The 17,667-nt window shown below is 37.7% G+C and overlaps 1 protein-coding gene across 1 annotated transcript; it reads left to right on the top strand.

Annotated features, from left to right (window-relative positions):
• Positions 1-988: 988 nt before the first annotated feature.
• Positions 989-15,012, top strand: LOC107724450 (tryptophan--tRNA ligase, mitochondrial-like). The gene is made up of 6 exons (XM_016533388.1): positions 989-1,130; positions 8,393-8,650; positions 11,188-11,268; positions 12,174-12,256; positions 12,350-12,468; positions 14,424-15,012. The coding sequence occupies exons 1-6, from the start codon at positions 1,026-1,028 to the stop codon at positions 14,870-14,872; spliced, it is 1,095 nt and encodes a 364-aa protein (XP_016388874.1). The 5' UTR covers positions 989-1,025; the 3' UTR covers positions 14,873-15,012.
• The last annotated feature ends 2,655 nt before the right edge of the window (positions 15,013-17,667 follow it).

Here is a 17,667-nt window from a genome sequence, read left to right as displayed (position 1 = left end):
TTTCCAAACACCACAAACTTTTTATTTTGCTACAGCACATTAAAAGAAGAAATGAAGTGGGGGCTTTAACGAGATGTTGTAGTAAAACCACCTTTAATATTTTTAGGAATAGAGAGAGAAATATCATCATCACCATGATATAATGAGAATTCTTCTTCACAGGGGTGCAAAACAATGCAATGCAACTGGGTGGTCAGGAAATAGATGCCAAAGGCCCTAACAGCCAACAGAGAGAGCGAGAATCATACAGCATGATGCAAACACAAAGTGAGGTTTTGGTATAGACATGCTGCTTGATCACATTCTATGTGTTACAGCGCACAGTGCCGCAGGAGACAGTCTTGAATATAGAATATGTGTGTGAATACAACCAGATGCAAAGGTGAGATTAATCAGCTGCAGATGTGGTTAAAGAAGTCTGAAACGCTGCAAAACAGAGAACTGTTTGTACTTTTTTTTTAAACATCTGTTAGAAAAACCAGGGGGTCGATAATTACATAAAATGAAATGCTGGAGTTGGACTGTGATACTTTTTTCTGTCTCAAAACAGTGAGTTTATGTGCCTACAGTAGTGACATATTTGAGCACAGGTATGTTTTAATAATAAACATAAATGCTGTCTAAGAAGGTTGCTCAGGTTATGAGACACAGACACAATCACTAAGCATTCATGCTTTTGCAATGTAAAGGAAGGATTAAGTGTGAGGCTGTTTTACTGTAATGGGATAGTCTACTTAACTCAGAAGTAAAAATGATGTTATTGTTTATTTTCAATTTCTTCTGTAGTAGAATGGCAGCCTCAGGTACCATTCACTTCCTTTGTAGCCTATTGGGGAAAAAATCTCTTTTATTTATTTATTACTGAAATTTCCTTAAATTTTGTTATGGTACAAAATATTTTTGCAGAGATGGCAATTTAATGGACTGTTCCTTCTAAATTAAGCTTGAGCTGCTGCCCTGAGTGTGTGTTTTGGCCGTATGTCCCTTATTGGACACCGTACGCCTGTGTTTATGAATAAGTTAAGATGGCGCTCTCCATGAGGTGTAACGTGAAATCTGTCTTTCGTTTTGTTCATAAGAGTAATTCCCACAGAAGATTATTTAAAGCTGGGAAAGCGACGGGAACGACGGTAAGAAAGTCTTCTCTTTTTACCATTTTATTATTTGCCAGTTTGGCAGCTTTACGGAGGATCTGTTACATGGTTCACCTTCAGTGGAAACCTTCTGTAATACATTGAAAGTATCCGACAGCTATAATTTTCAATCTAAACACATTACAGTATTTTCATATATAGGCTAATAGAGTGGAAATAACGGCGTTGTTTAAAAAGAGCCTTTGTAATTGCTTGTGACATTGTTGTGAGTGCATAGTTGTTAAAGCTTATTAATGTCAAGAATAGTTTGATGTTAGTGGCAGTTTAATTTATTTAACTGTAACATGCAGTTAAGCATCTTGACATGGTCATCTGTGAGGAAATTGGGTTCCGCTGTGCTGCAGATTTGTAGCTTTAAAAGGGTGGTGATATGTTGTGAAATATATATGTAATATGAAAATTCAGCATTGCTATTACACTAATTAATTGCATTTTAAAACATGTTCAAATAGAAAACAGTTTTAAATCAATTTTAAATTGTAGTAATATTTCACGATATATATTTTTTTTTCATCAGATAAATGCAGCTTTGGTGAACATATGAGACACATTTTTCCGGAGTTTATTTTTTTTAAAGGGCTGGCACTTTTTTTCCTCATATCCATACATTTTTCACTTCTTGTGTGGTAACAATAACAAAATTAAGATTATTTTATTCTCATTCTGTAAAAAAACAACAGTGGAACTGTTTTAGACATGTTTTGCATTGTAGTTTGATGTGTTTATAAGTTATTGAATTCCATTATTCCAAAGACTTAAGATAATGAGTGGTTGATAATTTGGTGTTTGAATAGCAGGATACAGTATGAAAATTGATATGTAATTCAGTTGTAGATTACAGCAGTCTGTGGACTTGTTTTTATAAAATATGTTCTGAGAGGAGTAGAACACAATTCTATAAATTTTTCTTCTCTTGTGCTGGATGTTCATCATGAAAGTAGCATTACTATTTTCATGTTAAATCATGAAAATCGTAAAAGAAAAGAATAAAAATGTATATGAAATTTTTTTCCCCCTGACATTTCTTTCAGGACTGTCCTTGTCTCTGTGGCTTGGCATATGAGTTCTGGAGAATATGATTTTTAATCAGATTTCTTTACTTTTGCTAAACAATACGTGTACTATGATTACTACACAGCTAAGATTGCCTCACTTTTTTTTTATTACAATATGGTTAAGCATTTGAATTTTACTGTGTAGATAATGTGATTTGCCAGTAGGCAGAAATGTTCTTGGAATATTTGAATGCTTTTTGAAATGGGTAAGTGACATAGAACATTTCCAGAACTACTTGTTATTATTAATATAACCATTTTATTAAAAAGTAAACCTTTTATATTTGGATTATCTTGGCCCTCATTAAAAAGCTCACCTGCTCATTATTGCTCAATTAGACATGTTTCCCTGTTATAAACCATGCATCCTAAAATGACACTACTTATAACAGCCATCACAGCCCCTTTATACATATTGAAATTCCGGCTTTTAAAGTGAACCAGAGTATGTAAAGAAACTGTTAATTAACAGTGCAATTCCCTGAGTGTATGTAATGCTAACTGGACCTGAGCACAGTAAATTATAACTAGTGAGCCTTTTACAGAGCATGTGAAGCCCCCACTGCCTTGACTTGATTGACAACCCGGTTTTATTTGATGGCTTCAGCACACTTGCCGTGTAGGAATGTGCGTCCACCGCTGGCAGCCAGTCTCTGTTTTGTTAACTACAGGCAGTGTGTCGTTTGGGACACTAAAGTACAGAGAGCTGCGACTGTGGGAGTGAGGTTACAGAAAGACGTCAAAACCATCCCAGCAGTCCTTTATTACCAGCAACAACATTTGAAATGAGGTGTTGGTTTTCATTTGTTTTAATTTTCTCCAAATGTCAGGCACTGCGTGCTAATCTGGACGTTCACAATGCTGCTAGGTGTGATGTACGTCAAAACATGGAGCATATTTTTTTGGCAAAGAAAGGGTTATGAAAAGTCATTTAGCTGCAGTGTGAAAAGATGAGCACAGATATTTCTGTCCAAGTATAAGTGAGAGGGAAATTTGACCTAATGAAATCCATGCCTATAAATAAATATTATTTATGAAACGTGTCAAATAGTGGCAAGTGGATAAAATGAGCATTTTAGATGCTTAGATTTTCTCACCACCAAACCCAGCAAGATCCAGCGAGCAAATGCAAAATAAATTCAGCATTAACCTTTCACTCTGTGTTGAAAACTCTTGTTCTGTTTCTGGAGCTGTTGAAATACCCCTGTGTAAGTGTTTTACGCAGTTGTTTAGACAATAAATCTCATGTCAGTTTTAAGCTTTTGTTCCGATCACATCCTGAAATTTCCCTGATTATCCTTCCATACGTTGCAGCATGAGGCAGCAGGATGCAGTGGGCCCTCGCTCCAAGCTGCGTTATAAAACATGACGCTCCCTATCCGGCCCTTAATCGCCTGTGGTCTTAATGGCTGATATCAGTCATCTCAGCCTCGTGTTGCACAAAAAGGAAACGGCTCTTAATTCTCCTTCAGGTCTAAATGCTCTAACTCTCATGTCAGCTAAAATCATTAAACCTACTCCCAGAGCCGCCCGGAGAGGAAACTGTAGGAAAGCAGGCGCACATGAGCCGGGCCTGATTGTGTTTATTAATTAGACGATTTGTTTTTACATGTCAGCTAAGCACTTTATTTCACACTCCACTGTGTAATTCGGTTTATCATTCTGAAGGATGAACGTAATATATACTGAATAACTCCTCCAGACCCCTCAAACGATCATCATTTTTTTGATAATTTAGTGTATTTTGGCTCTAAATTCCTGTAGAGTAATGCTTCGCTGTGAAAAATAGTTTTTCAAGTTAATGTTCCAAGTTTTAGGAGAAAATAGTATTGTTTTGAATCTTTTCTACTTCAAAATTGTGCATTTAATTCAGTGTGTTTGTGAAATTTACTAGCAGTTTCTGAGTGAATATTGTTTTAAAGTAAAGCCTATCAATCTTTTTTCATTGTGGAGTTTTGTACCATACCCTGTAGACTTACGGTTACCGAAAATCTGACGTAGTTAATTGAATTGCACCAACTATCTGATATCGAGCTTCTGGGTTCTGCTCAAACCAACACGCAGCGCTGGAGGAAATTAGAGGGAACAAGGAAAAAACTCTGGCTCAGGAGTTCCTGAGCGTTACCATAATTACACACTGATAAATTTATGAGGTGTGTGCAGGTTATTTCTGCTTCGTTGTGACTTTTATGTGTTTAATTTGTCATTAGTAGGCTAGCACCTCCTTTTTTCCCCTGTCGAGCCTCAAAAGGGAAAAAGGCAGAAGTGGCTTTGTCCTTTATTTGCTTGGTGTAGTTTATATAGAGTGTCCAAATATCGCAATATAATCCATGCAAGACATTTATCATTCTGCGTGCCAGGCGTTGGGTTTTGGTTTGACTTCGGCAGGCTTTTCTGTGCAGCTTGCAAATAATTATATTTCATGTCAGACTAAGCATAACCTATCTTTTAATATGTAATGCGATCAGCAGAGGGAGGATTGTAGTGAAACAAAAGCGATTGGTCCTAAACGGTTCAGGGTTTGGCCTCCAAGCCGCAGTTCGTAGTGGAGCGGCTGTCCCGTCCTGGTTATTTTTGGAGCACGGTGCTGCCCTTTCTGCTGGGAGTGCTGTTTTTGAAGGGACTCCAGCCCCATTAATCAGGCCGGGGACCCCACGGTGTGAGAGGGCCCCCAGCCCTGGCTCTCCACACTGCGTGTTTCTGTTCCTCTCCCTGCGCTCTCCGCACAGTGTGAAGCGTAGAGGAACCTCATCAATCTCACCTGTCCGAAACGTCAACCGCAGATTTAATCAAACGCTCCGTCTCCTGCCCCCCTGCCACCTCCTGTACGCCGCCCTCCTCCCCACAAATACCTCTTCTTTTGCTCTGTCTCCTGCTCATTCTTTCACTGCTTTTTTGGCTTTGTCACTCACGCTTTCTCTAATGTGTTTTCTCCTCGAATCGGGTCTCGTTCCGGTTTCATTTTCGGCCATTTCGCACTTCGCTTCAAGCTGAGTGTGTTTCGGTACGGCAAAAACACACATTTCCCACCGTCCCGGGCAGGGGAAGGTGCATAAAAATGATTTTCTGCTCTATACTTCACCAAAGCAGGGCTTTGTTGGTAGCCCAGCGGAGAGTGGCAGGATTAAGGCATGTGTTTCTGCTGTTCAGCGTGATGTCTGTTTTAATAGGGCGAGTGAGGCGATGCAGATAGACACCGTAACAGTAGGTTCTGTCTGTCTGAAGCTTAGTGGGGGACAAATGGACTGGGGCGGGAGGGTCAGAGGTGCCGTTCAGAACTGGCCTCACGCTCCCTCTCTGATATCAGCTCCTGTGGAGAGCTTCTCCACATTTACTGAGCTGCTGATGCTTTCCTGCAGAACCATAAAGGGTGGTGAAAGGCAATGTTGGAATTGGCATGCAAAGATGGGCGTCTCTGCCAGGATGTTCCAGGAGTTCAGCTATGGATGGCTCTGTAGGGTCCTTATTGTTTCTTCGTGTATAGTACTGATTTTGAGTTTAAAGAGCCCAAATCGGAGAACTTTATTAAATCTAAATGGCCAGTTGTAATTACATGCTCATTGTGTCAGTCCCTTACCCAAATTTACATTGGACATCAAGCGGAGACCCTGTGCAATATGTGTAAATACAAATGTCCCTAAAATGAAACATTGAAATGATTAATTAATTGTTATATATTTATTCTTTTATATGGTTTGTAGGTGTCTGCCTAATTTGGCTGGCTCTTACCAAGTGAAAAATATGTAGTTTTTGATTGGATACACAACAACAACAAAAAATATGAAAAGTGTTTTAAATGCTGATAAGCTAAGTATATTAGTTGCATGTTATCATTTGCATTTATCATTGTTTTTTTTCTCTGCTCTATGTGACCCCATTTGAAAACCACTGGCTTAAAAAAAAAAAAAATCCTGTCTGAGCATGGCATTTTGCAAAATGTAAGCTATTGTTTTCACATCTAATATGTTTGCAATGAAGATTTAAGTGTTGTTATTCTGTCTCATGGTGGCCTTGGAGCTGAATTTTACATAGCCTAGCTTCTGTTTTTCCATAACTGTATTGCAATATTTTCACTGTTAATACAAAAGGGTCAATCCGTCTCAAATGGTCAAATGGAGGTTCATTTAGTTGTTTCTAGACTTACTTACTCAATCCTACACCAACTGGAACACACACAGATAGTCTTACAATTAAATACTCCTACCAAGTGACTACATGAGTGTAAGAACAGGGATTGTAGGTGTAATGTGTAACTCTATCAGCTTGTGCACACACATGTACAGTTTAATGTCTACTCCATATGGTAGACATGGAGGATTTTTTTTGCTACTTTGCTGCACTGTGGTACAACAGTGTTGCATTTGTCAGTGTAAAAAATTAGGAGAGAAGTTGCTGCTCCTGCCAGGTGTCATCAAGAAGTAGTTTGTGCTGGTGGGACAGCTGAGGAGAGCGAGCAAGTCCCAGTGAATCTGAGTAAAAGAAAAACTGAGCAATTACTGCAGGTGAGAATGGAAGGGTGTTGTATGTCATTATTTCATTTGTAAAATTAAAGGATTTTATTTCACTTTATACATTAACATGGATGCTGTCTAATGTCTGTGTGTGACATAAGCATTGCTTATTCTTGACACATTTGCTTTTACAATTTAGGACCTCAAGGCTTGTATATTTGAGATTATTTTATGAAATCAAATTTACATTTGAAAACATAGGCCCTTTCATTTGACTTTAATCTATTTTGACTAAATAAGGAAGTAAAAAAGGTGCTTGTATTTTTTGTATTATTTTTATGGCATCAACACAGCGAAATAAACCCTCATATGCACCGAACATATAAATTAAACATATAAATAAGGATTTTGGATTTACCGTATTATGTAACTGATTAGAAAATGTCCCTATTAATGTTAAAACCATAGCTACACCCTAATAAATAATGAAGAATGACATTGAAATGTGCATAAGGTTACTATGTAATGTACCTCCTGAATAAAATCCCCCCATCATCACGCCAGTTGCCAAAAAAATTGATATTAAAAATCAGATTTTTCAGACATTCCTTCTTGTCGGTAGATGGGAGGTGCGATAGGTTGATTATTCCTTCGGTAGTTGGGCCTAGTGTTGTTTCAGCTTATGTGTGATTGTCTCAAATGACACCATTACCATGTCTGGATGGTTAATGATCGGCCGGAGGGGAAGAGGGGAACAACGCAAGGTGAGAACACGCATGAACCAGGCTCCGTTCTGCCCCAAATCACTTCTGACACCTCAGAGAGGCCCTGTGCATTCGGGCCACTGCACTGCAATTACTCACCCAGTAATGGCATAAATAGCCTGCTCCTTTCCTATAACTAGCTAATGACTTTGGATCAGTGATTCTATTCCCCTGGCTATAGGCTTCCCTGAAGCCAGACTGATTTCAGATCAGCCATAGATCTCAGATTGTATTTGGGCCCCAAAGTAAGTCACCTCATACATAGCCATGCAGGTGTTCACGACTCTTTTCATGTGTGTTTTCCCCATTTTGAATGTTTTTATGTTGCAAAGTGAACCTTTTTATGAAGTACAAAGATTATTTGGCAGTTGTAGTAAGTTGTTTGGAAGTTGACGTGATGGAAATGGAAATGGAAATTTGGAAGTTTTGCATCTGAAGTCTCGGCCTGCTAGTAACACAATATTTGTCCAGCAATCAGCGGGCATGAATCTCTCTCTTTTTTTATAAAGACTAAGGAGTAGTGGGCTTCCTTCTCAGTCCAAACATTTAAAAAGGACCCCTTTGTTTTATTCTTCCCAATCTTTAATATACTTTATAGGTTTATAGCATTGCACTGCTTTCTTCTGTTGCTGTTTTGGGCAGGACCACTACTGTGATTGTTATTCCACGACTGTATCACTCTTAAAAGCTGCTATTGGCTGGCTGTGAACTGTGGAGTGTTTTCATTGGCTATAGTGAAGTTCCGCTCTAGCACTCTCTCACCCGGTAGGGTGCTCTGTTAGTGTGAAACGTGCCTTGGATTTATCGCTTTGATAACATTCATAAAACTGCGTAGGGTGTCTCCTTTCTTGCTGTATGCACATTGCACACCACCAACTTTCTTTGCCTTCACTTTTATGACCTCTGTTTGAATGTTTGTCTTTCTTTTTAACAGAATTTGTCTCAAACCTCTCTCTTTTTCTTTACAGAGCCTCCCTAAAGCACAGGTTTTCTCAGGAATCCAGCCTACAGGTGTTCCTCACTTGGGGAACTATCTGGGAGCTCTAGAGAGCTGGGTGGCCCTGCAGGACAAGTATAGTACAGTTATGTATAGCATCGTAGACCTTCATTCCATCACCCAGCCTCAGGACCCTCAGATGCTCCGAGAAAACATCCTGGACATGGCCGCCAGTCTGTTGGCCTGTGGCATAGACCCGACTCGCTCCATCCTTTTCCAGCAGTCTCAAGTGAGTTCTGCTTTGAAGACTTTCTTTTGCAACATATATTAAATCGCCTTAATTAATGATTGTTTACACAAATATGAATATTTGGTCATCATTTAGTCACCCTCATGTTGTTCCAAACCTGTATGATTTTCTTTCTTCTGCTGAACTCATAAGATAATTTTAATGAACTGTTTTTGGTCACACAATGAAAGTCAGTGGGGTCCAAAGCAACACTTTCATTGTGAGAACAAAAAAAATATATATATATTTTTTTTTCAGAAAGAGATTAATGCCGGTTTAGGATGACATGAGGGTTTTCATTTTGGGTTGAACTATCCCAAAATGCTTCTAGTATTATAGTTTTAAAGTGTGCACATCTTTATTCAACCTTTCTGCCTAAACAATGTCAAAAAAATGTGGAAGGTACCTTTGAAATAACCTCAAAAGTCTCATTCTAAATAGGCGTCCGGTCATTTTATTGGGCTGAATGACTGGCAGTAAAACATATTTTCCATTGCCGAATATTTTTTTAATGGAGGCTGGCTTTAAATGCTTATTTTACCAAACCGATTCCTATCTCTACAAATTCTCAGGATGGGGAAAACACACAGATTCATTTTCACGGTTCACTTCAAAGCGACCACATGAAGCAGAAAGAGGAGGATAATAATAGATTTTACTGTACGCAGCAACTCGCTAGCTGTCCAGCACATTTTCTCTCAAATTGAGCAACTTTTGAAGGATAACTATAATAAGTGTGGACATGTTCTTCCTCTCAGTCACCTGATATGCTTTCAACAGTGTGTGTTTGTGTGTGTTGTGCAGCAGAGTGTAAGTGTGTCGGGATTTTGTGTGTTTTCTCACTGAAACTTTACAGCGAGCATGTGAAAACCTGCACTCACACACTCCCCTGATTTTATTCCATTTTAACTTCATGCCACATATCTTGGCAGGACTAAAGACCTCCCATCGAACATACGAGCTCAAGACTGTTCCACATGTGAAAATAATACCCTGGCCCAAGGAAAACACTCGACTTTATTGAAAAAATGGTGACAAGCTAAAATCAATCGGTTCTTAAGTATAGTGCTTCGTGTTATAGCTGTATGTGTGTTTGGGACGTATTGCACTAGAAACCCTTTTACCAAAATAACATCCACACAACAGAGAGATTTATATGTACGTTTCTCGCAGACTCGCGTAATTGAACTGTGTGCGTAAATCTAAACAAATATGACCCTTTTTCACACTTCGGACTTCCTTTAAATTTCTTTTCATGTATGTGCTGAGGAATAATCAGTTTAGATTTAATGCTCTATTGTTTCACTTACTATTTCTCTGTCTCAGTTGATTGCACAAATCTGACATATGAAGTCATCTAAGATATCCACCACCGCTATATCAGATTTTCTGCCGTGATCCCTCAGTCATCTTCATATCCGCTGTCTTACCCTCACACGTAGATTAGCTAGCTGTAATAAATATCTCTTTCAGCGCTGTGCCATAAAATCACGTTTTATGTTCGTTCCTCTCTGGGTTTACGTCAGATGCCTCAGAATCCTTTTGTGAGTATGAGAGATGGCGGCCATGTCGCCAGCACTCATAAAGTTTAATTCTCTGAAGCAGAACGATTTTGAGGAGTGTTTTTCTTTTGAATGTGTGTCTGTGTGCGTGCACACTCTCTTGGGAATTGTCGATTTCACAATGCCAATCAAATGAGCTCTTTCACATGATTTTGTAACAAGAGAAGGACTAGTTTGAGTACTTGTGATAAAGTATGAATGTAGAAAGGCCTTCATACTGTGCCACTGTGCACCTGTTGGGAGGTGAGGAATATCTTGTTCTCTTCACTGCCACACAGGGGCGCTACGAAGATACCTAGTTTATGTGTAAAGTGCAAGAGTAGTGATAATTTGATAGCATGATGGTAATATATGTGTCCACAATAAAAAGAGAAACAATATTTTAGTTTTTTTAATGGTGAGCCAAGTTCTTAGAAATGTACTTTTTGACTTCATGTAGATCATGAAAAAAAAATGTTTGAAGTTTAAATTTAATGACTGAAAAATGTGGTGTAGCTACAGTGTAAAAAGTAATAGCATATTTATATTGTTTTTGCGATTATCATGAATTATTAATTCAGAAATATAATTAGGATGAATATCAGTTTTGGGGGATTTACACTGAATTTTACAATCTAAACTTTCCATGTCATGAAAACATCAAACTATCTGAATAGACTTATTAAGCTTGACACATTTATGAAGGTATCCAGGGGTTTGCGTATTCCCATGTTTCTGTATGTTTGTCATTTAATTTATCGGACAAAGGATTTTCAAATTATTCGTTAATTTGTTAAAAAAGATACCATCGAAATGAATTTTAAATTCAGAAATTAAAAACATACTCATCAAAGAAGATGTGTGTTCAAAGCATTGCATGTATTAACTGTACCTTTAATATATTTCAGAATAAATTGGTTGATAAATGAAATGAGAAATGAGCACAATTACAAGTTTTTTTTTTTCTGAAAATGTAATCATATAATTACTCTGCAGGTCTCAGAACATGCTGAGCTCTCATGGATCCTAGGCTGCCTTACCAGCATGCCTCGTTTACGGCACCTGCCTCAATGGAAGGTAATTACAGCACATTTGTTTTTGCTGTTTTATCTACTTGTGAGAGTATGTTAAAGTGCCCCTATTATGGGTAATGAAAGGTTCATATTTTGGTTTTGGGAGTCCCCAACAACAGGTTGACATGCAAGGTCAAAAAACACTTTCATTAAAATATGCATTTATTTTTACCTTATTTGACGTCAACATGAAACGCTTGGGATTCATTTTAAAAACGACTCCTTTCAATGATTCAGAGTCGACTCTTTCTTTTAAGAGATAATAACTTTATACACGGTGCACTTTCAGATTTAAAACTTTGCAAGATGTTTTCATTCACTTAGAGATGTGTTACACACTGCATTAAAGGTAATTTTCAAAAATCCAGAATAGGGGCACTTTAAATAAAAATACACATTGATATATTAGAGCCCTCTAGTCTAGATGGTAACATGCCAGTCTAAATGCTCAGGCCTCCCTCCTCTGTTTGCTGTCCATGTGGCACGGCGACAGGCTTTTCCTGTGCCGGTCATGAGGGTGGGCGGACCTGGCAGGGAGAGACAGGGCTTGATAATGACTGTGATTCACCCAGAAAGGACAACCCTTTTATATTGCTGCTGACGGAGAGCTCGGCCAGAAGCCTCCCACCGCTGCAGGGAAAACACCTAGCTGTTTACTCAACAGCTGAGTGCATGTGAAACGTGGCGGAAAGTGGCCTTTGGATGCTGTCCGTGTGCGTTAATGTGGCAAAACTCCTTCATTCAGCCGATGTGGGAAACTGAGAAATGGCTTGATGTTAGACCTCATTGTAATAAGAAAACAAATAGACAGTTGCAGCCAGATGTAATGGAAGGTGCTTCAGATTTATTTCAAACTTTCCTCTCCGTCTGTCCGTCCAGCGGTAAATCCTCCGTTTCTTTTCCTTACAGATGAAGAGCAAGCAGAAGAATGAAGGCAGTGTGGGGCTTTATACGTACCCAGTGTTACAAGCAGCAGACATTCTGCTCTACAAGTACGGCCAGCTGTGCTCTTCATGTGTTTTAATCTTATCGCGGTTATATTCCCAGCTTTGTGTTCGAGAGAGAGTGATGTTATTGTTGTGCAGATCCACACATGTGCCAGTAGGGGAGGACCAGATCCAGCATTTGGAGCTCGCCCAGGACTTGGCCCGCATCTTTAACAACCAGTATGAAGAGTTCTTCCCAGAGCCTTGTGCCCTGCTCAGTATGTTTGGGAGTTTTCATTTTTACCTAATGACATTAACTTCCCGTTTTAATCAGCCTGTTTTTCTCATAAAGATTCACCTGAGCACAAACCCTGAAAAGTGGAAAAGTAAGACAAATTACTCAGTGTCATTCAGCGAACACACAAATGAGTCAGTGCTCTCAAGTGTCTTCTCCAGCTCCCTGCTTTCCTCACTGTATGTTACACACACGCACAACAACGTACCCTTGCACAAAAAGCCGTGCGCACACATGGCTGGCATGTTGAATCGTCAGTTTGAGCTTCAGTCTTTCATTCACTGTAATTATCGCCATGATAAAAGCACAGTATGAAACCAGTCATGTGTGCGATGGCGCTTTGATTAAAGGAGTGTTCTCTCCCCCATCTGAGTGATGGGGTGATAATGGATTTGGGGGGTTTCCCTATAGTGACTTCACAAAGGACCGGTTCATATCGCTTTTCTTACATGTGAAGGAAGACTGCGTCTGCATCCTAGAGCCAAAGCTAAAGAAGCCAAACAATATCTGTTGACCTGAAACCAAATCAAAGATCCGACCGTTAGAGCCCATCTGTGTTGTGATTCCACAAAGAAATAATATTTACACAACCCAGTTGCTTTCCTGAGATTCTTCATTTCAGTCTGATTAGTGTGCAACCAGTGGTCGCTATATGTAATGCTAATTTACTGAAATGTATCTTATAAAAAGTGGAAAATTGCATCCTACGATTACTTTTGTATTGAAATGGTTAGGCAGTATTGTAAAGGAAGCTTTTCAAAGAAATCAGTATTAAATAGCATGTTTCATGCACCGCTTTTTGGCTGTGGTGGAAATGAGCCGGTTCATTTGGTGAACAGTAAAAAAAAAAAAAAAAAGGAAAATTCTTTACTGAACTAAGTCTATCAGAGTGGTTACTGATTCAACATTTGACTCCTATTTTGTCAGTAACTTAACAGTATTAATATGCCATATTATATTGTATAGTTTTTGTGGGATGTGTCTTATGCTCACCACTGTACAGTAAAATACAGTGACGTTTTACTATTTAAAATAACTGTTTTCTATTTTAATATATTTTAAAATGTAATTTATCCCTGTGTTGGCAAAGTGGAATTTTCAGCAGTCATTATTCTAGTCTTCAGTGTCACATGATCATTTAGAAATTATTATATTATTCTTCACCTCTTTAATTATCATTCTTATTAATATCAGTGCTTGAAACGGATGTGCTGCTTAATATTTTTGTGGAAACGGTGATATTTTTTTTCTTTTGAATTTTCTAAACAGCATTTATTTGAAATAGAAATCTTTTGTAACATTGTAAAACTCCTTACTGTCACTTTTGATCAGTTTAAATGTCCTTGTTAAGTAAAACTATTATTTTAACACTGTTAACTATATGACCCTGGACCACAAAACCAGTCATAAGTCGCTGGGGTATATTTGTAGCAACAGCCAAAAATACATTGTGGGTCAAAATTATCGATTTTTCTTTTATGCCAAAAATCATTAGGATATTAAGTGAAGATCATGTTCCATGAAGTTATTTTGTAAATTTACTACCGTAAATACATCAAAACGTAATTTTTGATTAGTAATATGCTTGGCTAAGAACTTAATTTCGACAACTTTAAAAGCAAATTTTCTCAATGTTTAGATTTTTTTGCACCCTCAGATTCTAGATATTCAAATAATTGTATCTCGACCAAATATTGTCATATCCCAACAAACCATACATCAATGGAAAGCTTATTTATTCAGCTTTCAGATTATGTATAAATGTATAAATCAGGGTCACATATAGTTAACTATTACCTGTATATAATTAAAGATAATATTGTAATTATATATTTTATTATAGTATAGTTACCTATTAACTATTATAATGGAAGTGAATAGGAAATATTCACTCAGCGCAGATGAAATGTTTAACTTATCCTGCTTTTTAACTCTCAGGTGGCACTCGAAAGGTGAAATCTCTGAGGGATCCATCTTCTAAGATGTCCAAGTCAGACCCCCAAAAGTTAGCTACAGTCTTCCTGACCGATACGCCTGATGACATTGTCCTTAAGATTCGCAGAGCTGTGACTGACTTAACTTCTGAAGTGACTTATGAGCCTGAGAGTCGGCCCGGTGTTTCAAACCTAGTCTCCATGCACGCGGCTGTGTCTGGACAGAGCGTGGAGGAGGTGGTCAGGCTGGCTGAAGGTATGGACACTGGACAATACAAGAATGTGGTGGCCGAGGCTATTGTACAGACGCTGCAACCCATTCGGCTGGAGATCCAAAGACTGAGGGCTGACAGAGGGCATCTTGAGAGTCTGTTAGCCAAAGGAGCAGAGAAAGCTCACAGCCTCGCAGCTCCTGTGATGACGGAAGTCAGAAAACTGGTGGGCTTCTATTAAGCCTTTATAAACTGTGAAATGCAATGAACTCTTCTTTGTCTGTGTTAGATTCATTCAGTTTACTAGTGAAAACGTTTGGTAAGTAAATTACACCACTGTCACAGATTACCCATGTCTGTTCAAACACTCAGTTTTGTTTGGTTTCATCTGTTTTTTTGTCCATTTTTATTTTAAGCAAATAAATAATTTTCTTTTTATTTATTGTCATATTAATAACATTAGTTCAAAATCCTTTTCAGTCTCACACGTGCCTCAACAAACACATGCTGTGCAGGAGAAACTGCAAGTCTAGCCAACTCCATGTCCGTTCAAGGCCGCTATTTGACATGCACTATGCACGAATGGAGAGATGGAGCAATTTGTGCTTGTGTAAGGATAATGTTTTAATTGTATTGCACTGTTTTTTCCCTTGTAAGAAAGTATCTGTGAGGAGGTGGCAAGATAGTCTGTCCATTAGGCAAGGTAAAATTGTAAGGCAGGGCAACTAAATTCCATGCATTACCAGAATTCAGAGTTGATGCACTAATTATTATGTTACACAAGACTTTATACCCATTTATCCCTGAAAACAACAAAAAAGGAATGCAACATATAAATACACTTAATATGCTCCTGTCTACCTTTTAAAAGAGTGTATTAGGGAAAATTCATGAACGAAAAAAAAAAAAGCCTACATAACTAAAATATAAAAGATACACAGGCCAGAATTGATTTGTTGTTCTATATTTAAAATAATGAGTTATGCATGTCATTTTCAATTGGAAAGAATTTCAAATCCTTCGTCTGACGTCTTTCATATATTCACTAAAAAAAAACATTTCCTGCTTTATAAACTTCTTTGCTCTGAAATAATTCTAAAAGAAGTCATCATAAATCCTGAAATGAGAAAACATCATTAAGTCTACCCGCATTTTCTCTGATTCTTTAAACTGCAATTGAAAAGGTTTCCAGCGTCATTTGCTACACAAACATGCATTATTCTCCAAGCTGTGTTCTGAATTTAAGGATATATGGGAGGATTAGGTGGGAAGTTTACTCGTTCCACGGGGCAATTAGTGATCAGTCCAGCAAAATGAATCGTTTGTTAGAGCAGCTTTTTTCGATCTCTGTAATATATGCTGACGGAATGGCGAGGAGCAGTCACTTGTTATTTGACAGTATTTCACGTTACTCTTCGCTTTGATGTGTCATTCATTTTCGCCTTGTTCAAATGCGCTATTTTTAGCAGATGAGGTTTGTGCCAGGTTTGTACCGTTGGTATAGACTCCATATGTGCTGCAAAGTAGAAATAGGCTAATAGCAACTGTGCAAGCATGCTTACTTGGCAATATTCGATTACGGGAGAAAAATAATGAGCAAAATGATAACAAAACGTGTCCGAAATTTATTAGGGTTTATCATAACAACCCATGGACAGTGTGCTAATCGAATGCAGCGCTCATGATACCAAGCGATGCGCGGTCAAGTGTGTGTTGAGTTAGTTGGGTGGCTCATGTGATGTGAATGTTGTAAACCCTTGAGCTCTTTTTCTGAGGGCAGGGGTCAGCCTTTTTTCTCTAATTAAGCGTTAATAATCATCAAAATATGCTACATTCAGCGACGAAGCAATGGAACTGCTGTCAAACCGAGTTAATTAACATTTCCTTGGGAAAAGGATACCGTGTGTTTGGGAAACGTTAATTCCAGCGAGAGTAAAGCAGAGTCCGTCTAATGAGACTTACCTCGAATAAACGATCTTCCTTGAGACCTTCAGTCTGTCCATTTATAATTAGCCTAAAAACAATGTTTATTTATTATTATTATTTTATTTTTATTTTTTTTGTGAGGCATTCAAAACAGGACTGCGTGTAGCCAAACTATTTTATCCACACTTTATTTAGGCTAATTAAGAGCATCTTCACTAATAAATCAGTAAACAATTAAATAGCCTAAATAAGTTATGGAAAAGGAAAATATTCAGTTTTCAGAATAACGCACGGTAAGAACTTACCAACTACCGATCCTATTAAAATCACTCTCGAAGGAAATATAATTGCTATCATTGAAAACTAAACAATTAAAAAGGTTTTGAATACCGTTTCGAAGTGAAATCAGGATTTCACAGAGAAAACGGGTTAAACTTAAGTATAGAGTAAATCAGCTCATTAGTAAATGATATGTGGGTAGGCTACATATGTGGTAGCTACGCTTCAACGACGTATTTGATAAATAAAATAAATTAATTAAATTAAAATAATAAAGTGTAATTAAAGTAATAAAAGATAAATCCCTAAATGTATTACTAGGAAAAGCTTCAAACAGGGTTTATACTTTAATAGAGGGAGGCTCCACTATGTATGAATTTCTACATTTTATTAGGCTCGCGGTAAGGAATCAAAGCCTAAACATTGAAAGTCTTTTTGTATGTTTCTTTATGGTACATTTATAGTACATTTCTTCTAAATTGCTCTATAATTTCTCTATAGGCTAGTCGTTTTTCGTGTCTTACTTTGAAATCGTATTTTTAAATAATTATTTACGTTATATTAAATATTTATTGACTTGTTTCTAATGCTGAATGTGCTTTTATTCAATCGGCTTTACAGTTTATTATTATTTTGTTGTTATTTTATTGTGTTTTATTATTTTGCTATTTGCCGGCAATTCAACTTTAATTATTGTTCGTTATTTTGTTCTACACAGCAAGCAAAACATTATAAATAAGCTAAATATTAATAAATTTAGCATAGTCATTGTTTGAGCACTTACCAATTTTAGTAGCCTAATATTTAATATCAATATAGTAATATGCTGTT

The sequence above is a fragment of the Sinocyclocheilus rhinocerous genome, unplaced genomic scaffold, assembly GCF_001515625.1.
Source record: "Sinocyclocheilus rhinocerous isolate Xijiao unplaced genomic scaffold, SAMN03320098_v1.1 scaffold64, whole genome shotgun sequence".
Taxonomy (NCBI): domain Eukaryota; kingdom Metazoa; phylum Chordata; class Actinopteri; order Cypriniformes; family Cyprinidae; genus Sinocyclocheilus; species Sinocyclocheilus rhinocerous.
This window is presented reverse-complemented; position numbering and strand designations above follow the sequence as displayed.